The 25,558-nt window shown below is 42.9% G+C and overlaps 1 protein-coding gene across 1 annotated transcript in view; it reads left to right on the top strand.

The window, feature by feature from the left end:
- The first annotated feature begins 7,372 nt into the window (after positions 1–7,372).
- The window catches only part of LOC115148812 (histone-lysine N-methyltransferase, H3 lysine-36 and H4 lysine-20 specific-like), a 31,767-nt gene continuing 13,581 nt past the window's right edge, over positions 7,373–25,558 (top strand). Inside the window, exons 1-13 of the mRNA XM_029691061.1 lie at positions 7,373–7,758; positions 8,501–9,151; positions 11,701–11,842; positions 12,082–12,254; positions 12,387–14,325; positions 14,559–14,671; positions 14,764–15,019; positions 15,221–15,318; positions 18,770–18,815; positions 19,044–19,246; positions 19,497–19,634; positions 22,883–23,006; positions 23,262–23,462. Of these exons, the coding sequence (XP_029546921.1) occupies positions 8,594–9,151; positions 11,701–11,842; positions 12,082–12,254; positions 12,387–14,325; positions 14,559–14,671; positions 14,764–15,019; positions 15,221–15,318; positions 18,770–18,815; positions 19,044–19,246; positions 19,497–19,634; positions 22,883–23,006; positions 23,262–23,462 (3,991 nt within the window). The 5' untranslated portion in view covers positions 7,373–7,758; positions 8,501–8,593. The remainder of the gene's footprint in view (positions 7,759–8,500; positions 9,152–11,700; positions 11,843–12,081; positions 12,255–12,386; positions 14,326–14,558; positions 14,672–14,763; positions 15,020–15,220; positions 15,319–18,769; positions 18,816–19,043; positions 19,247–19,496; positions 19,635–22,882; positions 23,007–23,261; positions 23,463–25,558) is intronic.

Below are 25,558 nucleotides of genomic sequence, written 5' to 3'. Positions count from 1 at the left end.
CGCAGTGAGAAAATGAAGACCTCTGCTCCCCTCTAAATCCCCAGGAATTTCTCATTAAGCGCAGGTCTCGGGCTCCTGAAGACCCCGGCCCCCCCTTGAGGAGACTCAACCCGGGCAGAGAGAATGGCTACTCCAGTCCACTTTGTGTTAGCTGCTGTTTCCCAATGCTTGTTATTCACATCTTCCCTTTCTCCCGGCACAAGAGGCTTCTCCCAATCGTGCTTTTCAAAGCCCCTCAAGACTTCCTCTTCTTTTCACTTTATTTTCATGTGTGAGTGTATGTGTATGGGTGTGTGGAAGGGCCCAAGCTTTGGGTTGGAGAGAAAAGACTAATTGAAGTGACATTTTTTAATGGTCTCCTGAGATATTTGGTGTGGAAGCAGCGAGGGCGGATTCATCCGGACACTCACATCAAACAATGTGTTTTTTGGCGCCTTGACTCAAGTTAGCGATAGGCTCAATGCATGTGTATGGAAGAGAGTGAAGAGCTCTGAGAAGGACAGAGAGGATGGCAGACTTTAAAAACATCTCTGGCTAGTTATTCAGCCGAGGGTGTTGTTACCGCTTCTAACATTTTGCTGATATTTAAACATAAGATGCCAAAATCCCGATGACGCTGATTTCTATATTTTATTTAACGATTCTGAGAAAATAACAATGGAATATCAACACCCTTCTTGTTCTAAAGCTTCACTACATAAGTGGGTTGATGTGCCCTGCCCATCCCAGTCTGTTGCCACTGTTTAAAATGCACCAAAAAAACGCTATGCTTTATTCCATCTGCATTCTGAATATACAGTACTAATGGAATTTGATGGAGTGCTCAGATTCCCCTCTGTCATCCCCATAAATAGTGCTTGTCATTTTGTAAACACAGCTACTGTATAAGAGATGCCCTTCATGGTGAATTCACGTACCTACTGGAGAAAGCTAAAAGCAATCTTGATTACATTAATTGATTGATCAGCATAACTCTTGAAGAATTTCAACATGGCCGTTCCGCATGTCTATTACAAATACAGACAGAGCTTACCCTAATTGGCTCACAAAGTTGGCCTATTGTAGAGAAGAGATTGGCACAACAAGCTGTAGTTCCACACATTACAGTTTATTTATCAGCTGTGCGTGCGTACTACTGTGCCTATTGGGATATGTTGGAATGAATGGAGCGGAGGTTCATTACTTGAGTCCTGTCAACAGATTTGATGGGAGAGGGTCCAGGGTTCCTTTCATTCCCCATGTTCTCTATGAATTCACCATGATGCACTCAAAGCAGTCCCCAGGTCCAGAACAAATGCTAGGAAATGTACTGTTTTATACAGAGCCATGAGTGCACGGAACTCCCTCCCATCTTACATAGCACAAGTGAACAGCAAACCTGGTTTCAAAAAACAAATAAATCAACACCTCACAGCACAACGCCTCTCCCCCATGTGACCTACTTGTTGTGTGTATGTACTGACATGTCTGTGGAACTGATAGATGCACACACACATGTTAATGTTTTTAAATGCATATAAATTGTAAAGTATTTTGTCTGTAATGTATTTTTCGTTATGTGTCGGACCCCAGTAAGACTAGCTGTCGCCATTGGCGTCGGGTAACGGGGATCCTAATTAATCAAATCCCAGTTTACATGAAACTACCTTTGTAAATCAAGGTTCTCTATGTGGAGAGATGTGAAGGGTGAGAGAGAGAGAGAGAGAGAGAGAGAGAGAGAGAGAGAGAGAGAGAGAGAGAGAGAGAGAGAGAGAGAGAGAGAGAGATAGTTGGGTAGAAAGAGGAGAAGAGAGCTGTCAAAAGCACGGACAGCTGACAGCTGGGATTGGGGATGTGAATCATCGGGGTTGGAAGCAGTGGGGGAGTGGAGCGGAATTTAAAACAACAGGAAGAGTCTTCCACACAGTGGGTTCCGGGAGGGAGAGGAGGACAGCGTTATCCTCCAGAAACTTTCCTTTGTGATATGGTGACAGAGAGACGCCTAAAACTTCATTCACGAGCGACCTCACCCCCCACACACACTCACTCACATACACACGCATATGCACGCCTACACACCCAATCATCATCCCATTAGTGATTCAGTGCAAAGCTTAATGCTATAGTTGCTATTCAGTGCCTAATGAAAGTTTCAACTCAGATGTTGTCGTGTTGGAAATAACGTTTCTGTTGTTTGTGAACTGATGTATTCATTGGGGCCCTATTCAAATAATTCCTGATGTGAGATCAGGAATTATATCAGGATAATTTATTTTTCTAATCAATCTACATGGCAAATACACAAGCATTATTATTTTTTTTCCATTTTTGTTACAATGGTATATATTGCATTATTACACATAATACATGACACAGGTATTACACATATTTGATTTCAATATGGTGCCTTCAAATGAAAGGAATTTAAAATATGTATTTATTTAACCAGGTAAGTCATTGAGAACACGTTCTGTTTTACAATATTGACCTGACATATATTTGTTAAACCAACTTCTGTGTTGTTACATGAGTAAACGTATGGATTTATTGTTTTTCAGAATCAGAATCACTTTGTTTGCCAAGTACATTTACACATACCTGGAATTTGACTCAGTGAATTGGTGATGCCAGCAATAGACAATGTACAGACAGAATACAGGCATAAAGTCAACATAGTCAACATACAGAATACAATATGAATACAGTAAACGTAAAACTCTGGAGTATAAGGTGATTTAAAGTAAGGATATAGAATTTACAGAGGGGATATCTAACCTGGCGGGTATGAGCGTTGGGCCAGTAACCGAAAGGTTGCTGGATTGAATCCCCGAGCTGACAAGGTAAAAATGTGTCATTCTGCCCCTGAGCAAGGCAGTTAACCCACTGTTCCCCGGGCACCGATGACGTAGACATTGATTAAGGCAGCCCCCCCCCCCCCCCCCCCGCACCTCTCTGATTCAGAGAGGTTGGGTTAAATGTGGAAAACACATTTCAGTTGAAGGCATTCCGTTTTACAACTGACTAGGTATCCCTCTTTCCCCTTTCCCTATATATGCAGAGGGAGGGAGGCTGTCATGATGAATATATACATGCATATACTGTATACAGATGTTTTTATAGCAAAAGGGTATAAAGGTTCAAGTATATATAATGTATATTTTCCAATGAGATCAACCCCAAGTGTAGATAGATGAGGTTTGAAATCATTTGTGTTTATTTCATTCATGCTTCATCATAATGTCTTGTCCTTCATATCACTGGACTGGTACGAGCAACGCAACAGACGGGACGTTGTCCTCCACCTTTACCATGTGTTGTGCTGCCCCTTGGTGGTAGAATTATGCCACCACAGGTTTAATTAAAAGTTGTGTTTGTATAGTAAGCCTATGTATTGTATTCCTTTTTATTAACATTGTTCAGCGAGGACCCAATATTCCAGATACTTCTGCTGTAGATCGACGATGTTGGAAATAACATTTTTAAATGTGTAAACATGTACTATTACCTCTAATTATCGTTACATTCATTATACTTATGTGATAATATCATATTGAATGTTTTTGTTTTTAGAGAACAAAGCCATATCTATTCATCCCTTATAGGGCATAATAGAGCCTACTGAAACAATAGCAGTCGCTTCAGAGCTTTGGGTGGCTGAGGTCAAGCTTATATTTGACCACTAGGTGGAGTAAGGAGTGAGTAGTGCAGTGGAGCCTGTTGGCCACAGGCCCTGTAGGCCTCATTAGTTCAGATCTGAATGTCTGGGACATTTGGCCTCCAAACTTGAATTAAATACATTTTTAGTGACCTGATAGGCCATACAAGTACAGTATGTCCGCTCTTCTACTTCTACTTCTAGTGTCTACTTCTTTTTTGAGGTGCATGAGAGAGGTTGTATTTTGGCAATATAGTAGAAATCTCACTATAATAGTGTCATTTAATAGATATATGTTATACAGAAAAAGTATAGTGCTTTCTATGTAACCAAAGAACTTATGATTAAAGTGCAAAACCTTTTTTTAAAGGATCTTATCTAAAATGTATTCTATTGCACTGAATGTAGAGTTGTAGGGCCTTCATGATTCTAATGTTCATAAGCACTGAAGTTCACAAGTACAGCTGCATGTCCTCTGAGCCAGCAGGCTCATGTCTCATACATAATGCTGCAGGTGGAAGGGGGAAGAAATGTCGCGCCACTAACTAAGCGGCGGCCTAGTTCCTGTTCCCAAGGCCGCAGGAAACAACCTCCCTACGTCCTCCCTTCTTCCCTTTCTCTCTGGCTTCCACAGGAACGACGGAGCCTGGCACGAGCCTGTGAGTAAACCACCCAGGGCTTTAACAAACTGCTGCATCCACCACACCAATAGACAATAATAATAACGCAATGCATGCACAGTTTTTTACACACAACAACATGTTACTGTACATATGATGGTTCTGCCCTCTTCCTTCCCCACCTGAATAAATGTCTGCTTAAAGAACGCTTTATGGTGTTACGCTCCAATGGCTCAGATGAAGCACTGATTGTTATGGAGGAGAAGGAGAGATTGTTTTGTTCAAAGACACTGGTAGCAATGTGACAGATGACAGAAATAGAAACTGTTACTCCTCTGAGGCATGTAATTTACTTGTAATAAGAAGAGTTTCTGTTCCTTTGCCAGATGAGTCATAACTCATACGCAGGTTGGGAAGGTGATGGTGGGCAGGGAGGAGTGTGGCATCATCATTAAGGTGACAGTGTCACAGTGGATTTGAAGAGGTGACTGTCACCATCCTCAGAGCACAAAACCTAAATTAACCAGTAACTGCTGTAAAAAGCTCTAATTTGCAGTTACACAATTACACTCACGCAATCATGAGGTCATGTTATGTATAATCAATGCATCATGACTTGACTTGACATGACATCATGAGTTGTTTACTTTTCAGGGTTTTGCATTCACCACCACCAATAGCTGTGGGATTAGAGGACATGTGGGGTTAGATCTGATTGGCCCACTGACCTCGAATTATCAATGGGCCAATTACAGTTTTCAATACGTTTAGTAGTGTAATGAACAAAGAGTTACACTTTATACTACATATAACACTGTTATAAAAATGACATTACATATGTCATGAACAGTCATGACTGTTGGTGTGCGCTTGTGACAGCAGACTTTGCACTGTCATCATGACACTGTTAATTCAATCAAATGTATTTATAAAGCCCTTCTTACATCAGCTGATGTCACAAAGTGCTGTACAGAAACCCAGCCTAAAACCCCAAACAGCAAGCAATGCAGGTGTAGAAGCACGGTGGCTAGGAAAAACTCCCTAGAAAGGCCAGAACCTAGGAAGAAACCTAGAGAGGAACCAGGCTATGAAGGGTGGCCAGTCCTCTTCTGGCTGTGTCGGAATTGCCTAAGCCAGTTGGGCTATTTTAAACATAGCCAATTACTTCATTGTGGCATATGTCATCATAAGTCATACAAGCTAAACTAATGTAGCAGGCGTAGAAAGATGCCGGAGCAGAGTCCCCACTTCCCTTTTTCAGGGGAAACGGCAGTTAGGTTTAAAATACTGTATCCCTGAAAACCGGCAACTTACGCTTTCTTACAACACTGCTAAGGGTGGTTATAAACTGACTTCAAAAGCTTACTGTTAATAACATATGGCAGTGTTAAAAATGTTATAGGCCTAACAGTGTTATGTAGCCCTTATGACAGAGAGTTTTAGTAAAGGGTTACCAAATAAAGCATGAGTATGAAGACTGACATATGACTGAATTACATTATAGTCATGTCATGGACTCATAGAGGACAGTTCATTAACATAAGTGACAACATCGAGCTGTCAGTAAGTAGGCTAATGGGCAGTGACAGACTTTAGAATAGGCCTGTCAATCACTCTCCCACAAAAAGGCATGATGGACTCCTTTACAGATAAGATACTTGTAAGTGTCCACATTGTACAGGTGAAGAGTGAAAACAGCTTGGGTAGAGGTGGAGGTGCACAGGTGTATAAATCACGCATGGCAGCATGTGGTGTAAAATAAGATGCGAATAGAGTGGTCCATAAAAAGGCTTACTTAAACCTGACTAACTTAATCAGAAACTCATGTGCTCCTGTCTCAAACCACCATTGTCTTCTGCTATGACTGACTTTGCCGACATTACGAACTGCACAGACACAGAGACAGCACAGCACAGAGGAACACACGGCTCACAACAAGATGATGATGTAAGAGTTTACTTTAAGTCGATTTCTTTACGGATATGTAAATAGATAGGCTTTACATCATGTTATGTTTTTTTGTCGTTACAGTGCAGTCTAAAAAGGAAAGAAAGACGCGTTTAGTAAGGCATGTAGACGCATGAACGTGTTTGATCTGCCGGGGCGCTATTTTGACTGTGTGTGCCCATCGCCGTACACTGCAGGCCCTCTCCCACCAGGCTCATGCGAGCGAGGCTGAGCAGGCAGCGCAGTTCTTCCGTAGGCTTTAGATTTTCCCCTCGATCAAAAATATCGCATATTCATTTTGTGGAGAGTGTGAAGACATAGCTTGCCTTCCCGGAATACAGAACTGTTATTTGATTAACATCTTTGCATATTTAATGGTTGTGCATTTATCTAGGACGACTCCACTCCACCCCCTATCCACGGTCTCTACCATATAATTTCCTTTGCAACAATCCACACAAATAAGACAATACGTGATTCAAACTCTCTTTTGACGTTCAGGGCATGATGGAGTCTATGGAAATGCCTGCGAATTATGGCACACTGTCCCCTACTACACACACCAGTTACATTTGCCCGTCGTGAACCTTTCTTCTGTAACCTGACATATGATATACACTAAATACACTAAATATGATTGTAGAAAGTGGTTTCTTCAATGGTGTTTAATGAATGAATGCAGCTTTACATTGAGGCTTTGGAATGTTTTGGATGGATTGGAAATGTGTGCGTAATTGCGGTTCAATCTTTTTCGCTTTGATGTGAACTTCATATCGAGCACATTAACACTTTGTGGCCTGTTTTTTGTGAACCGACTCCATTTTGAAGGACCCGGTGAGCAGAGAAAAGGTTTTGCAACTCGTCTAAAGGCAAGGAAGCCATCTTTTTTCTGGGTAGCCTATATTAGAATGCATTTACATGAAAACATTCTAATCCTATAATTTAAAAGCGCATGAGATGTCCATATGGGGTATGATATGATGCCATTGTTGGCACAGATTGAGCAAATGACAGGCATGTCATAGTGATTAATGTGAATGACAGTAATTGAAAATGTATGTGATAATTAAAAACCAGTAGAGAGGAATATGCCAGTATTTTTCCCATCCCACATATCTTTGGATTTTTGGTGGAACTCAAAGCCTCAGCAATACTCCAAGCTGGGGGTTGGGAGGCAGTGCCGATTGGTCCGCTCTCACACAGACACGGGCAGGCAGGGGCTGCAAGGGGCAGGTCGGCAGCTAGGAAATAGTCATAATTTAATAATTCATTGAATATGAGGTAACAAGGAATTAGAAACTTATAGCACTGTATGATATGCCGCTGTAAATGGGTGGTTCTCTCAGTAAGTGAAATGCATGCATATATTTATCGTTTGAAGGGGCCGCTGGTGGTGTAAGAGCTATCGCAAGTAGAGTATATGTCCACAGGATCCTGGCCTAGTATTGCTGCTGCTGGGATTCTCCTCATCCGCTTTCACAAAATTCGAAAATAGCATATTTAATGATAGAAATGAAAAGGTTGACAGTTGTTTTTGCGGTGACCGACATTTAAATGGTAAGATTCTTGCGGCATATCATTGTCATACGCGTTTTTATTTGTTTAAACATTCCGTCATTGTGTACAGTATACATCTGTCGGTGGAAGTCTGTACGTATGTGTGGCAGTGTGAACTTGTGTGTCGATACTGTATGTTCGCGTGCCAGCGATGCACTGAACCTATATTTCTGTGGTGCCTCGTGAGCCATGGCACACAGAGTTGATGCACAGGCGCTGTCAAGAGCTGTCCATTTTATTCTTGGTTTCGCGATTTCTTCATCAGCCTTTTGAAATCAACTTAACCCTTCGTTGTCGCTGGGCAGGACAGCGTGTCATTACAGGTACTCTGGTCTAATTTTAACATGACCAGCGGCCTGCCAAACGCGCATAGGTTGCCACAATTCCACGTTCTTGGCGGTGTAGCGAGGAGTGGAATGATGATGACACTGTTGCCTAATACTTTATTTAAACAGTTTTTTTTAGGTGGGGCAAGATAACCATCTCACACTTTTATGTATAGCGAAACTCAGTAATTTTAAACTTTCCTAACTTTACAACACTATTGTTTTTTTATAAGTTTAAAAAAAACACTTTCCAATAATATACCATTACCATCCCCATTTTTGCCACTTTCTATAATAGCTAACAACGAACAGTAAAAAAATTGTATGTGATCAATAATTGCAAATCCATGCAATTAAAGTTGCTATCACTTATTTTTTAAATATTTTTTTTGCTATTTCTGTTTTTTTATGTTTAGGATGGAGCCTTGCCAGGATGAGTCGGCCCTATGAACTGCACATCAGTAATGCTCAGGCCTGTCACACTGACCCAACATTGACCTCTGCCCCCAATGACCCCTTCCTTCTCTCCCTCCTCAAAGCACAATAACCCCAATTCTAGACTAGACCCTCCACGTGCCATGCATCTGTCCACCACCCCTGCCCTCAAACCTCCATCCACCTATGGGTTCATGCCCAAGGACCTATCCTCTTCCTACAGTCCTCTGATAAGGCTACAGCACCTGACCACCATGGTCAGCCACCCGGACCTGGTACAGCTTGGAGAGGGGGAGAGGGAGGTCTCGCACACCCGGAATGCTGTTGGGAAAACTGACTTTGGGAATTCCTTGGCCCTCACAGCTCCCCAGCAAAGCAGCAGAGACACAGACACCAGTAAGACTAATCCTAGTGTGGAGAAGAAGAGTGACAGTTGCTTCTCTGACCCACCTAGTCCAGACTTCTCACTGGATAGCAATAGCCCTTTTGCGAATGGCAGCCTGCACTTTGAGTCCACTTTGTTTGATGATGATGATGAAGAGGATGATGAGGATACAGCTTTACCTCTGACAGACAGACAGAGAAAAGTTGGAAAGTCACCTGAACCACTTCCTGAATTTTTAAACTTGAAGGTAAAGCAATTACTGAAGCCAGGGCTATCTGTGGGTAAAGGCTTGCAGTCCCCTAGTGTCCCCCCATTAACGGCACATGAAGGTTCAGACGAGGACTGGGGGAGGGACTGTGAGCCGCTCTCTCTTGGGAATAGCCCCTCTGGGCCTTCAATGGCAAGTCCTAGTACTGTTATGAACCTTTTACATAACATGGCTATTCACAGCAACATCATGCAGTACCCAACAGCCCTCATATTTAATCCTGTAACATCACAGTTCTGGCCTGGGTACTTCCTTTTCAGTCCAGATCACCTGTTTTACTGTGCAACATAAATTGTCAAGCTTATTGGTTTTGATTATTTGTGAAATGTCAATGAAGATAGTGAGAGGCCTAAAGTCTAACTAATTAGCTTGAAAGGTCATCCGAGGTCACTTCCTCTATAATAGATAAGATCCTCATAGCTGGAGATGATCCATGTAATTCCAGCATATCATATGGTGAATTACAATTAATAGTTGTACCTTTTGAAATTAATAAAACACCTGCACAGAGAAAAGTCATTAGTCAGGCCATATCCAGAGCTTTGTTTAGTGGCTGGTGTTTAGTGGCTGATGTTATACATGATCAGTTGATACACGTTTAGTAAGGTTGACTGACATCTAGACCAGAGAGTGTGCACATAGCTGATATATGCATTTTAGTGTTTAAAAGATAGTTGGTAATATAATGTGGATTTGCACTATCTTGCATTTGGTGAAAATTAGGATAGAGTTGCAGGGATTTAACTTTACCTAACCTAATTTACCAGGACTTTGGTCCTGGCAACTCAGCAACCGTATAGTCTTGGGAAATATTGGAATGCTTGTTTATGTTTACATTTGCGTATTTAAATTGGCATGTAAATTCTGATATAATACTTTTTTTAACTTACAGTACCAGTCAAAAGTTTAGACACACCTACTCATTCAAGGGTTTTTCTGTATTTTTACTATTTTATACATTGTAGAATAATAGTGAAGACATCAAAAATATGAAATAACACATGTGGAATAATGTAGTAACCAAAAAAGTGTTAAACAAATCAAAATAGATTTTAGATTCTTCAAAGTAGCCGCCACCTTTTGCCTTGATGACAGCTTTGCATGCTCTTGACATTTTCTCAACCTGCTTCACCTGGAATGCTTTTCCAACAGTCTTGAAGGAGTTCCCACATATGCTGAGCACATGTTGGCTGCTTTTCCTTCACTCTGCAGTCCAACTCATCCCAAACCATCTCAGTTGGGTTGAAGTCGGGGGATTGTGGAGGCCAGGTCATCTGATGCAGCACTCCATCAATCTCCTTCTTGGTCAAATAGCCCTTACACAGCCTGAAGGTGTGTTGGGTCATTGTCCTGTTGAAAAACAAATGATAGTCCCACTAAGCTCAAACAAGATGGGATGGCGTATTGCTGCAGAATGCTGTGGTAGCCATGCTGGTTAAGTGTGCCTTGAATTCTAAATAAATCACTGACAGTGTCACCAGCAATACACCCCCACACCATGCTTCACGGTTGGAACCACACATGCGGAGATAATCCGTTCACCTACTCTGCATCTCATAAAGACACAGCGGTTGGAAACAAAAATCTGAAATTTAGACTCATCAGACCAAAGGACAGATATCCACCGGTCTAATGTCCATTGCTTGTGTTTCTTGGCCCAAGCAAGTCTCTTCTTCTAATTGGTGTCCTTCAGTAGTGGTTTCTTTGCAGCAATTTGACCATGAAGGCCTGATTCACGTAGTCTCCTCTGAACAGTTGATGCTGAGATGTGTCTGTTACTTGAACTCTGTGAAGCATTTATTTGGGCTGCTATTTCTGAGGCTGGTAACTGTAAATAACTTATCCTCTGCAGCAGAGGTAACTCTGGGTCTTCCTTTCCTGTGGCGGTCTTCATGAGAGCCAGTTTCATCATAGCGCTTGATGGTTTTTGCGACTGTACTTGAAGAAACTTTCAAAGTTCTTGAAATGTTCCGTATTGACTGACCTTCATGTCTTAAAGTAATGTTGGACTGTTGTTTTTCTTTGCTTATTTGAGCTGTTCTTGCCATAATATGGACTTGGTCTTTTACCAAATAGGGCTATCTTCTGTATACCACCCTACCTTGTCACATCACATCTGATTGGCTCAAAAGCATTAAGATGGAAAGAAATTGCACAAATTAACGTTTAACAAGGCACACCTATTAATTGAAATGCATTCCAGGTGACTACCTCGTGAAGCTGGTTGAGAGAATGCCAAGAGTGTGCAAAGCTGTCATCAAGGCAAAGGGTGGCTACTTTGAAGAATCTTAAATATAAAATACATTTTGATTTGTTTAACACTTTTTTGGTTACTACATGATTCCATATGTGTTATTTCATAGTTTTGATGTCTTCACTATTCTAGAAAATAGTAAAATAAAGAAAAACCCTTGAATGAGTAGGTGTGTCCAAACATTTGACTGGTACTGCATATTACATGAATTTGAACCTTTTTAAACATGTCTTGAAGTAATTTAAATATTGATTTATTTGGTGTCTATCAACAGATGGACAGCCCAAAGAAGAAGTCCCTTCCACCTGTAAAGTTTTTAGAGGGAGAAGTTATATGGGCAAAGTTCAACCGAAGACCCTGGTGGCCTTGTGAGATGACAGTTGACCCAGTACAGGGAACCTACCACAAAATGAAAGGTAGGCCCTGGTCCTGGGTATTATTTTAACAACCCATTGTTTGGTTTGAACTGATCTTGTGGAACAGATTTGTACTAGCTTGGAAGTGTTATATTTCACAATCCACTTTACATTGAAATGGACACATCTCTCTTGCAAAATGTATTTTATACCTGCGATAAAGGTTCAATGAATATGAAATCTACGAACACTAATACCTAGTGGCCCGGATCCTTTGCTCCTGTGTGGTGATGTTTCAGAGCCCAGTGATAGGCCTTGTCGGCAGTACCACATCAGAACCTTTGGAGAGCCTGTGGAACTGGCCTGGGTCGCAGGGAAAGCTACGCACACTTTTCATGGAGGCTTTGAGTTTGAACAGCTCCCCTTGATACGCAGGAGAGGAAGGCAAAGAGACAAAGACTACAAATACACTGTAATTATTAATGTGAATCAAACATGTGGCACAGCTTTTTTGTATGTTGGACAATAATCATTCATGTTTTACCTGGATGTATCTAAAATACAAATATTTGTGATTACAAAAACACTTTATTTTCCTCCATAGATACCCAAGCGTTTTAAAGCATCTTGGAAAAAAAGTGTGGCTGAGGCAGAAGCTGTCCTCACAGAGCGGCCCAAAATGGTGGCCTCTATACCTGACTCCATAGATACAACCCTCCATGATGGGTCCACATCAGAGAATGAGGACCTTCCAATTCCCCCTTTCTCCATTCCATCCGTGTCTATATCCCCTGCACCAAGTCATATAACAAATGGAACTGTGTCACCACAAAGTAAACCTTCCCCAACGAAAGGAAGCATTTTCAAGAAGCCTCAGAGGAAGAAGAATCCAACTAAAGCATCAAAATCTAAAAATGAGTTCTTCAACACCGAAAGATATGGAAGCACTGACAAGCCAGAGGGGGACATCGAAGAATGTCCATATTTGGACCTTGACTCTATCCCCAATATTTTGTGTCCTAAAGCACTTGAGCGTCAATCCAAGCTCTCTCAGACTCAGCCCTCAGTTCTAGTAGTAAAAAAAGTAAAAACGCAGCCTGATGTCCAAACTGGCCTGTGGTTCAGCAAACCAGGAAAAGACAGGCGACTCATCACTACCACCTCCATATCTAAACACAGTTCCTTTAGCAAGGGCCCCTGCAAGAAAAATACTCAAACTGCAGCTGCTGTCAACAGAAAGACACAAGTGTCCAGTGTGGCAATCAAGGAATGCTCTAGTCATCAGTTGAAGACTCCAGTGTCCAGTGTAATAGTCAAAGAACGCCCTGCTGATCAGTCGAAGACTCCAGTGTCCAATGCAACAGTCAAAGAAATGACTGGTGATCAGTTTAAGACTCCAGTCTTAAGTGTGCCCAAGCTCTCGGATCAGTCGAAGGACCTGGGCAAGCAGCCTGCGCATCTGCCCGCTAGCAACCGCCTCATGACCAGAGCCCTTAAAGCTATGGAGGAAGCTGAGCGGAAGGTCTCATCTTCCACAAACACTCCCTCTGATAAACCAGAGACCAAAACAAACTGTTATACAGAGGACAAACCTTCAAAGGTTGACAACGATAATCAGATCATAGCTTTGCCAAATTGCTCTTCATCAAAGTTCACCAGGTCGAAGGACTTTGAGGCAGAGGTTAAGACAGAAAATGAGGGCTTCTTTGTATCCCAGATGCCTGCAGAATTCATACCTCTAACTTCTGGGAAGGAAAAGAAAGGGAACTGTGTGTCTCACATGTCCTGTTCCTCTCCCTCACCATGCTTCTCTCCCATGGACGTCTTCAAAGACATCAAAGAGTTATCCTTCAAGTCCCTGGAATCAAGTGATGGTGATGGAAAACATGTGTCTTTTAAACCAGACACTAACTACAAGTTCAGTACTTTCCTCATGCTGCTGAAAGACGAGCACGATACCAGGGAGAAAGATGGTACACCCTTGGAGCTGGAAATCGGACCACCCAGTGACCATGTAAAAGAAGAGCCTTCAGTGATTCCACCCTTACTAGGAGAGGAGTCACTCGGTCAAGGCCCTAGTCTCAGTAAAAGTCAACAGTACAAGGGCAAAACAAAGGCCAAACCCAAGCTCAAGTCTTCTCTGAAAGTAGAAATCCCACAACTTGAAGGCAGCATAAACCAGGACTTGAAAAGGCCAGCCAAAAAGAGAGGCTTGTCTGGGACTAAAAATAAACCTAATGGAAAAGAGCCTTGTGGTAAGAGGTCTCCTGGACCTGGCTACCTTGGGATGGAGGCCTCACACCATCTTTCGAGCAATGCCTGGCAGAAGTTTGACCAGAATTCAGGGACATTAGGGGGGTTGGAGGAGGGCTGCAGTGGGCTACTGAATGAGAGACGACAGAACATGGTGCCTTTGAAGCAGGGTGGTGCAGACACATCGGTGTCCTTTCAGACAAAGACAAGGTTGGACCAGCAGATTATACCAGCCATCAATTCTGCAAAAACTACACAAAGTACTGGGGAAGGCCAGGAGGCTCCCACAGGTAAGGAATAGTTTTTTTTCTTCTTGGTTTGACAGAAGGGTATCCCAAAGGAGATTATGACTGATCAATGCATTGACTTTGCTTCAGGAATTATACCATAATGAAAATATCAAAAGCTATGAAGTGAAAGCGTCCGATTCAGGGCCATGATGACAAATTCTGTAGATCATGAAATGACATGGTTTTTACATGTGTGGTATATTCATACTTTTTGTGCACTTGTCCTTCATCAGCACATAAACGAATTAGAAAACCAAGCAAAAGACTCATAGAATGGACAGAAGAGTATGATCAGATATTCTCCACAAGGAAGAAACAGAAAAAGGCCCTCCAGTCTTTGGGAAAGGTAGCTCATTCAAACATACAGTATTACATCTCTTGGATTTTCAGGGTTTTGTATCATGATACCAGTTCTATACCCTCTTCATGTTTTTCCAGGTGGCACAGTCCAACAGCAACAAACCAGATGCCCTACCATCAGAAAAAAACACACATGACCACGCCCATCTGAACCCACTTCCTGAAATACAATCCCTGCCCCCAGAGGAACCATCCAAGACCCCAAATGGACAAGCCCCTCCCCTAATCGAGAACACTCCCCCTCAGGATGCACCTATCCTGTCCATAGATACTCTAACCCTGCCTCCTGAAGCAGACCCTTCAATGTTGTGTGACAGTCTTACAAAGAATGTTGGTGAGAAACCATTTACATATCAAATGTATACTTTGGTTGAATTGCAAAAAATTACAACATATTTTCGGAAGCAATGTGCCGTGAAACCAAGGAAAATACTGTTTTTATTACATTACTCCTCTGTAGTAGTGGTCTTAGATCCTAAACACCTTATTATCCCAGATGTGTGTAAAGGTCCATAACAACAGTGTCCTGTGGCAGGTGACGTTCCTTACTTGGAAACCATCCATAAGAGACAGAGAAAACCCACACTGAAGATTCTGGAATACTCGGGGGCTGCCACAATCCCAAAGAAAAAGGTATGGAGGGGTTAGGGAATGGTTGTGCATTGTGCATTAAAGGGACAATGTGCAGTTCAATCAAAAACAAAGCATACACTCCACCACTTTTTTGGGTAAAGAGCTTAGGAATGGAGCTGGAGAAATGTTTTATTTATTGATTTTTTTATTTCACCTTTATTTAACCAGGTAGGCTAGTTGAGAACAAGTTCTCATTTACAACTGCGACCTGGCCAAGATAAAGCACAGCAGTTCGACACATACAACAACACAGAGTTACACATGGAATAAACAAACATACAGTTAATAATACAGTAGAAAAATCTATATACTGTGTGTGCAAATGAGGTAAGATAAGGGAGGTAAGGCAATAAATAGGCCATGGTGGCGAAGTAATTACAATATAGCAATTAAACACTGGAATGGTAGATGTGCAGAAGATGAATATGCAAGTAGAGATACTGGGGTGCAAAGGAGCAAGATAAATAAATAAATACAGTATGGGATGAGGTAGTTGGATGGGCTGTTTACAGATGGGCTATGTACAGGTGTGGTGATCTGTGAGCTGCTCTGATAGCTGGTGCTTAAAGCTAGTGAGGGAGATATGAGTCTCCAGCTTCAGTGATTTTTGCAGTTCGTTCCAGTCATTGGCAGCAGAGAACTGGAAGGAAAGACGATCAAAGGAGGAATTGGTTTTGGGGATGACCAGTGAGATATACCTGCTGGAGCGCGTGCTATGAGTGGGTGCTGCTATGGTGACCAGTGAGCTGAGATAAGGCGGGGCTTTACCTAGCAGAGACTTGTAGATGACCTGGAGCCAGTGGGTTTGGCGATGAGTATGAAGCGAGGGCCAGCCAATGAGAGCGTACAGGTCGCAGTGGTGGGTAGTATATGGGGTTTTGGTGAAAAAACGGATGGCACTGTGATAGACTGCATCCAATTTTTTGAGTAGGGTGTTGGAGGCTATTTTATAAATAACATTGCCGAAGTCGAGGATCGGTAGAATGGTCAGTTTTACGAGGGTATGTTTGGCAGCATGAGTGAAGGATGCTTTGTTGCGAAATAGGAAGCCGATTCTAGATTAAATTTTGGATTGGAGATGCTTAATGTGAGTCTGGAAGGAGAGTTTACAGTCTAACCAGACACCTAGGTATTTGTAGTTGTCCACATATTCTAAGTTAGAACCGTCCAGGGTAGTTGGACGGGCGGGCAGGTGCGGGCAGTGATCAGTTGAAGCGTATGCATTTAGTTTTACTTGCATTTAAGAGCAGTTGGAGGCCACGGAAGGAGTGTTGAATGGCATTGAAGCTCGTCTGGAGGTTAGTTAACACAGTGTCCAAAGAAGGGCCAGAAATATACAGAATGGTGTCGTCTGCGTAGAGGTGGATCAGAGAATCACCAGCAGCAAGAGTGACATCGTTGATGTGTACAGAGAAAAGAGTCGGCCCGAGAATTGAACCCTGTGGCACCCCCATAGAGACTGCCAGAGGTCCGGACAACAGGCCTTCCGATTTGACACACTGAACTCTATCAGAGAAATAATTGGTGAACCAGGCGAGGGAATCATTTGTGAAACCAAGGCTGTTGAGTCTGCCAATAAGAATGTGGTGATTGACAGAATGGAAGCATTGGCCAGGTCGATGAGTACGACTGCACAGTAATGTCTTTTATCGATGGTGGTTCTGATGTCATTTAGGATCTTGAGCGTGGCTCAGCTCTGAAACCGGATTGCATAGCTAAGAAGGTACGGTGGGATTCGAAATGGTCGGTAATCTGTTTGTTAACTCGGTTTTTGAAGACCTTAGAAAGGCAGGGTAGGATAGATATAGGTCTGTAGCAGATTGGGTCTAGTGTCTCCCCCTTTGAAGAGGGGGATGATCGCGGCAGCTTTCCAATCTTTAGGAATCTCAGACGATACGAAAGAGAGGTTGAACAGGCTAGTAATAGGGGTTGCAACAATTTCGGCAGATCATTTTAGAAAGAGAGGGTCCAGATTGTCTAGCCCGTCTGATTTGTAGGGGTTCAGATTTTGCAGCTTTCAGAACATCAGCTATCTGGATTTGGGTGAAGGAGAAATGGGGGAGGCTTGGGCGAGTTGCTGTGGGGAGTGCAGGGCTGTTGACCGGGGTAGGGTAGCTGGGTGGAAAGCATGGCCAGCCGTAGAAAAATGCTTATTGAAATTCTCAATTATAGTGGATTTATCAGTCTTGACAGTGTTTCCTAGCCTCAGTGCAGTGGGCAGCTGGGAGGAGGTGCTCTTATTGTCCATGGACTTTACAGTGTCCCAGAACTTTTTTGAGTTTGTGCTACAGGATGCAAATTTCTGCTTGAAAAAGCTAGCCTTAGCTTTCCTAACTGCCTGTGTATATTGGTTCCTAACTTCCCTGAAAAGTTGCATATCACGGGGGCAATTCGATGCTAATGCAGTACGCCACAGGATGTTTTTGCGCTGGTCAAGGGCAGTCAGATCTGGAGAGAACTATGTGCTGTATCTGTTCCTGGTTCTACATTTTTTGAAAGGGGCATGCTTATTTAAGATAGTGAGGAAGGCACTTTTAAAGAATGGCCAGGCATCCTCTACTGACGGGATGAGGTCAATATCCTTCCAGGATTCCCGGGCCAGGTCAATTAGAAAGGCCTGTTCGCTGAAGTGTTTTAGGGAGCGTTTGACAGTGATGAGGGGTGGTCGTTTGACCGCAGACCCATTACAGATGCAGGCAATGAGGCAGTGATTGCTGCGATCTTGGTTGAAAACAGCAGAGGTGTATTTGGAGGGCAAGTTGGTTAGGATGATATCTATGAGGGTGTCCGTGTTTATGGATTTGGGGTTATATCTGTTGGGTTCATTGATAATTTGTGTGAGATTGAGGGCATCAAGCTTAGATTGGAGGATGGCCGGGGTGTTAAGCATGCCCCAGTTTAGGTCACCTAGCAGCACAAGCTCTGAAGATAGATGGGGGGCAATCAGTTCACATATGGTGTCCAGGGCACAGCTGGGGCAGAAGGTGGTCTATAGCAAGCGGCAGCGGTGAGAGACTTGTTTCTGGAAAGGTAGATTTTTAAAAGTAAATGTAACCACTAAAACCTGCTATGTAAATGTAACCACTAAATTCACAGATGGGGCAATGGATGCAAGGACTGACCATATATGAGATCAAAATTCTGGTTTTAACCATGTTTTTAAGCTATACAGTGTTTGTTTACAATGACATTGTTTGCAAACAGTGGAGGAAAAAAATATATATTTTGGGTCTGATGGGGTTAGACAGTTGAATTAAGCTCATGAGGCATTTATACGTTACATTCTTCAAGAAACAATTGCTATATATAATTAATTTTCAAGTAATTTTTTTTTTTCTGTATCTTTTCTGTATCTTTTTTCTGTATCTTTTTTTGTATCTTATGGGTCCATTGATTTTCACAGTAATGAAGGCCTTACAGCAGGAGTTGACTGGTTAATTGTGTATTACAGGTCAAGTCCCTGAAGTCCAGCTCATCAAGCCATGCTGTTCATTCAGGTCAGTCTACACAGGAAGGACCTCCCTCAAACTGTCCGCATTACACAGTTCTTAAGCGTCTTTCCCACTGTTGTGTAAGATGAGTACGGGAAAAGCATTAAGAAATGTAAGGCTATACACTGTTTATCACAATGCTTTGTGATACTGCTTTCATTTACCTCATGAGTGTCAATTCAGAGGCTTGATTGGCCTTGCGGTCAAAGTTGACTTGACTGTTTTTTTTCCCAGGCTCTGGACAACACTCCTTTAAATCAAAGATCAAGCAACCAATGACATCCACCCCTGCATCCTCCACAATGTTGCCCTGCACCCCTGCACCCTGCCCCCAGACCCCGAGTTGCATGGAAAGGGGGTCAGACATCGACCTCACCACGCCCCCCACTAAGGACACTAATCTCCATGACGATGGGAGGGACACCATAGACCCAGAGGTCAGACAAGAGGTTAAATCTGCAGCTTAATTTTATGGTCCATATGTTTTACCCGATAATAACATAGAAATTACATGGAAAAATTGTAATTACACAATAATGATCCAAAAAAGAAAATAATTACACTAAAACATGCATACGTACCTGAAAAAAATAATTCTGCATCGAATAGTGTTACGGCATGATTGCTTGCAATGTGGCTTTCGGTGCTTGAACTGTCCTGCTGATTTTCAATTTCTTTGCTCCACAGGGTTTTACATCCAGTTTCGATGACAGCTTTTCATCCATGAGGGAGGAGTCTTCACAGTTCGATGACACACTCTTGCCCAATAAGAAGATCATAGTGGACAGAGGGGGCGTGGCCTCATTGAAGGAGAATGTGTGTCAGGTGAGTAGGTCTAACATCACCAATATCAGAGTGGTAAGGGGCCTTCCGAGTGGCGCAGTGCTCTAAGGCACTGCATCACAGTGCTAGCTGTGCCACTAGAGATCCTGGTTTGAGTCCAAGCTCTGTCGCAGCCGGCCGCGACCGGGAGACCCATGGGGTGGCGCACAATTGGCCCAGCGTTGTCCGGGTTAGGGGAGGGCTTAGCCGGCAGGGATATTCCTGTCCCATCGCGCACTAGCGACTCCTGTGGCGCGCCGGGCGCAATGCACGCTGACACGTTAGTCAGGTGTATAGTGTTTCCTCCGACACATTGGTGCAGCTGGGTTCCGGGTTAAGCGGGCGTTGTGTCAAGAAGCAGTGCGGCTTGGCAGGGTTGTGTTTTGGAGGACGTACGGCTCGTGACCTTCGTCTCTCCCAAGTACGAACGGGAGTTGCAGCGATGAGACAGGACTATAACTACCAATTGGATTCCACGAAATTGGGAAAGAAATCTATAAAAAGAGTGGTTACCTTATGTTCTTTAACCCTTTGACATGTACCAACAACCGGGTGTGATGATTCTACAGTGGTCCCTGGAGCATACTCTCAAACCGGTGTGATTAGAACGCGTATTTAGAACGTCCAGTTTTGATTGACGCAACAGTTAGCGTTTGAGCTGGCCACACTGTTTTTTCACAGAAACATTTTGCACAAACACACTCCTTACAAAGTTATGTCCTGAATGTGAGCAGTTTATTTTTGGGTGCAATGTTCAGACACTCACAGAAGCAGCGACGGCATAACACAATCATCCAGCCGGAAAATGTAGGCTACATTAGTCCTAGCGCTAACTCTCGGCTGACAGAAACCACAATATGAATTAGCTAATAATTACTATTTACAATACATCACATCATTGATCAAAATAATTGAGTAAAACACTTTCTAAAAATCTTAAGTAATCCGACGATATGTAGTTTGTGCGCGCCACCATGTTTGTTTTTTCGCTTCAACCAAAGATATGAAAAGGAGACAAGATGAGTTTGGTCTGTTTGCTGTATGCATGTTGAAGGGGTGTGTCGTCTACGATCAATCACTTCCATTCAATTACGGAAGTTTACTCGAAAGATAAGTGAACCATTCCTTCACCTCATTATAACATCTTTGGTCTGACAGATGTTTACGTGACACCCAGAATGCATTGTATAATGTCAACAAACATGGTGCCACACATAGCTGGCAAATAGCTTAGCATTAGCTCATCATAATTAGTACAACCTTAAAAGAGTATTTTACACAAATCACAGGTGTCTATTACAATCTATGCAATAATCGGAATGCATTATTTGTCACAAGTACATGACAACGTGAATAAAACTGTAAATACATTATGCTCCACATATACTGTACATACAGTACCAGTCAAAAGTTTGGACACACTTACTCATTCAAGAGTTTTTCTTTATTTTTTACTATTTTCTACATTGTAGAAACTATGAAATAACACATATGGAATCATGTAGTAACCAAAAAAGTGTTAAACAAATCAAAATATATTTTATGTTTTAGATTCTTCGAAGTTGCCACCCTTTGCCTTGATGACAGCTTTGCACACTCTTGGCATTCTCTCAACCAGCTTCATGAGGTAGTCACCTGGAATGCATTTGAATTAACATGTGTGCCTTGTTAAAAGTTAATTTGTGGAATTTATTTCCTTCTTAATGCGTTTGAGCCAATCAGTTGTGTTGTGACAAGGTAGGGTTGGTATACAGAAGATAGCCCTATTTGGTAAAAGACCAAGTCCATATTATGACAAGAACAGCTCAAATAAGCAAAGAGAAACTCAAATCCATCATTACTTTAAGACATGCAGCTCAGTCAATACGGAACATTTCAAGAACTTCGAAAGTTTCTTCAAGTGCAGTCGCAGAAACCACCAAGCGCTATGATGAAACTGGCTCTCATGAGGACCGCCACAGGAAAGGAAGACCCAGAGTTACCTCTCCTGCAGAGGATAAATTCATTAGAGTTACCAGCCTCAGAAATTGCAGCCCAAATAAATGCTTCACAGAGTTCAAGTAACAGACACATCTCAGCATCAACTGTTCAGACGAGACTACGTGAATCAGGCCTTCATGGTCAAATTGCTGCAAAGAAACCACTACTGAAGGACACCAATTAGAAGAAGAGACTTGTATGGGCCAAGAAACACGAGCAATGGACATTAGACGGGTGGAAATCTGTCCTTTGGTCTGTCCTTTGGTCATCAGATGTCCTGGCCTCCACAATCACCCGACCTCAACCAAATTGAGATGGTTTGGGATGAGTTGAAGCACAGAGTGAAGGAAAAACAGCCAACAAGTGTTCAGCATATGTGGGAACTCCTTCAAGACTGTTGGAAAAGCATTCCCGGTGAAGCTGTTTCTGAGAATGCCAAGAGTGTGCAAAGGGTGGCAACTTTGAAGAATCTGAAATATAAAATAGATTTTGATTTGTTTAACACTTATTTGGTTACTACATGATTCCATATGTGCTATTTCATAGTTTTGATGTCTTCACTATTATTCTACAGTGTAGAAAATTTTAAAAAAGAAAGAAAAACCCTTGAATGAGTAGGTGTGTCCAAACTTTTGACTGGTACTGTACTGTGAAACGAAAACACGATATACAGAAAATAAGGCACTTACTTTGATAGGAACACACACGTGTCCAAAGTTATAATTTTTGGGGAAAACAACAATAGAGGCAATGCGAGCGCCAGCCAGAAAATGTGCCAGAGGGAAAAGGTTTGTGCAAGACTGGGCAAATGTCTGCATACTTGATCTGCGTAAACACTGGGGAAGTGCTTGGGCTCTCCTTGAAGAAATTTGTCCAGCTCAGTAAAGCCTCAAACATAAATTGTCTGCAACAGTGAAACGGGCTACTTCTATGTGAATTAATGAGGTGGCGGAAGACACCTCAATTCAAACTGTTGTTAGAGAATAAAACTTGATAGAAAATAATTTGAAATTGACAAGTAGAAACATAACCTCCAGATAATTATCAGGCAGCATGTGATAACTATCGCGTTGCGAAACAATCACATTTTGGAATGTGCATAAAACAACTCACGCTGGGGTGACCGTTAGAGATATTTGGAACTCACACGTGAAAAGGTTAATGTGCTATAAGTGATTGTGGAGTCTATTTGCTCTTTGCCCATCAGAAAGTTTCAGATAGCTGTGTACATTGTTCTAACGTTGCGTAAACCTTTATGGACTGTACGATAGGTATGTGAGAAGACTGGGAAGCTTCTACTGTGTGAGGGCCAGTGTTGTGGGGCCTTCCACCTCCAGTGTAGCGGCCTCACAGAGCCTCCGAAAGGGAAGTTCGTCTGCCAGGAGTGCAAGTCTGGTGGGTCAAGCATATATTCTGTAAAAACACAACCACTCTATCCTCATTAACATGTTTTTTATGCCTCATTCCTACTCAGACAAAATTGTGGAAAGACTATTATTAGTTGCATATAGAGTCAGTGTGCTGTCTGATTGTTTCACACGTAACTTTGCTGATTCTCTCCCCTCAGTCATCCTCTCGTCCTAACATCCACCATTCTCTCTGGCTTGTAAAAGCAAATCAGTTTATTAAACTTGATGTGTTTGTTGCTAGGTGTCCATACCTGTTTTGCGTGTAAAAAGCCCGGGGAGGATGTGAGGCGCTGTATGATCCCAGCGTGTGGGAAGTTCTACCATGGAGAGTGTATCGCCAATCACGCTCTCGTTGCCCCCCTGCACGGGGGCTTCCGCTGCTCCCTCCACGTCTGTCTGTCCTGCTTCATCACTAACCCTGTCAACCCCTCCGTCCCCAAAGGTGTGTGCTGCTCTGCTCCACCCAGCACAGTTCAGTTTAATTAGATTTTATGTAAATCTTCTCAATTGCAATCACCTAACCCTGGTAACTCTACAGGAGAAAGGGATGAGGTTAGAGTTGGAAAACTGAAAAAATGTTTGCACAAGAAATTCAGTTAGTTTATTTCAACACCATGATAGAAAGACCCACTACTTGAAATGAGCTGTGGGAAGTAAATATACAGTACCAGGCAAACGTTTGGACACTACTCATTCAAGGGTTTTTATTTATTTTTACTATTTTCTACATTGTAGAATAAAGTGAAGATATCAAAACTATGAAATAACACATATGGAGTCATGTAGTAACCAAAAAAGTGTTAAACTAATCCAAATATATTTTATATCTGAGATTCTTCAAAGTAGCTACCCTTTGCCTTGATGACAGCTTTGCAGACTCTTGGCATTCTGTCAACCAGCTTCATGAGGAATGCTTTTCCAACAGTTCCCACATATGCTGAGCACTTGTTGGCTGCTTTTCCTTCACTCTACGGTCCAACTCATCCCAAACCATCTCAATTGGGTTGAGGTCGGGTGATTGTGGATTCCAGGTCATCTGATGCAGTACTTCATCACTCTCTTTGGTCAAATAGCCCTTACACAGCCTGGAGGTGTGTTTTGGGTCATTGTCCTGTTGAAAAACAAATGATAGTCCCACTAAGAGCAAACCAGATGGGATGGCGTAACACTGCAGAATGCTGTGGTAGCCATGCTGGTTAAGTGTACCTTGAATTCTAAATAAATCACTGACAGTGTCATCAGCAAAGCACCATCACACCTCCTCTGACATGCTACACTGTGGGAACCACACATGTGGAGATCATCTGTTCACCTACTCTGTGTCTCACAAAGACACGGTGGATGGAACAAAAATCTCAAATTTGGACTCATCAGACCAAAGGACAGATATCCACCGGTCTAATGTCCATTGCTCGTGTTTCTTGGCCCAAGCAAGTCTCTTCTTATTATTGGTGTCCTTTAGTAGTGGTTTCTTTGCAGCAGTTTGACCATGAAGGCCTGATTCACGCAGTCTCCTCTGAACAGTTGATGTTGAGATGTGTCTGTTAGTTGAACTCTGTGAAGCATTTATTTGGGCTGCAATCTGAGGTGCAGTTAACTCGAATGAATTTATCCTCAGCAGCAGAGGTAACTCTGTGTCACAGCTGTCTTCATGAATGGACCAAGGCGCAGCAGAAGTGTGAATACTCATGGTTTTTATTTACCAAAAAAAGGAGTAGAGCATCCACTTGAAAGAAACAATAACGGTGACAACAGCAGCAACAGTCTGCAGGCTAAAAAACGCAGTGCAAAACAACACAATTCCCCACAACCCCAAAGACAAACACACACACCTATATAGGACTTCCAATCAAAGGCAACTATACACACCTGCCTTCAATTGGAAGTCCCAATCATCCACCCAACATTTAACAAACACAAACCCCCTGCCACATCCTGACCTAGACAAAGCAATACGCCCTCTGCTGGTCAGGACGTGACAGTACCCCCCCCTCAAGGTGCAGACTCCAGGATGCACCTAAAAAGAAAACCACAAGAAAAACACAACAAAATCCCCAATACCCCAACAAAACCCAACAAACAATAACCCCTAAACCATACGGGAGGGAAGGGAGGGTGGCTGCCGTCACCGACGGCACTGTGCTACACCCTCCCTCCCCAACCCACCTATCCTGGAGGTGGCTCCGGTTCTGGCCGTTCCAGGCAGTCGGGCCACTCTGGCAGTTCGGGGCAGTCAGGGCAGTCTGGCAGCTCGGAGCAGTCTGGCAACTCGGGACAGTCTGGGCAGTCTGGCAACTCGGGACAGTCTGGGCAGTCTGGCCACTCCGGCAGTTCAGGGCAGTCTGGCCACTCCGGCAGTTCAGGGCAGTCTGGCCACTCCGGCAGTTCAGGGCAGTCTGGCCACTCCGGCAGTTCAGGGCAGTCTGGCCACTCCGGCAGTTCAGGGCAGTCTGGCCACTCCGGCAGTTCAGCGCAGTCTGGCCACTCCGGCAGTTCAGCGCAGTCTGGCCACTCCGGCAGTTCAGCGCAGTCTGGCCA

This window comes from Salmo trutta, chromosome 15, assembly GCF_901001165.1.
Source record: "Salmo trutta chromosome 15, fSalTru1.1, whole genome shotgun sequence".
NCBI lineage: Eukaryota > Metazoa > Chordata > Actinopteri > Salmoniformes > Salmonidae > Salmo > Salmo trutta.
The sequence above is the reverse complement of the archived record's forward strand: the minus strand, read 5'-3'. Positions and strand labels throughout refer to the sequence as shown.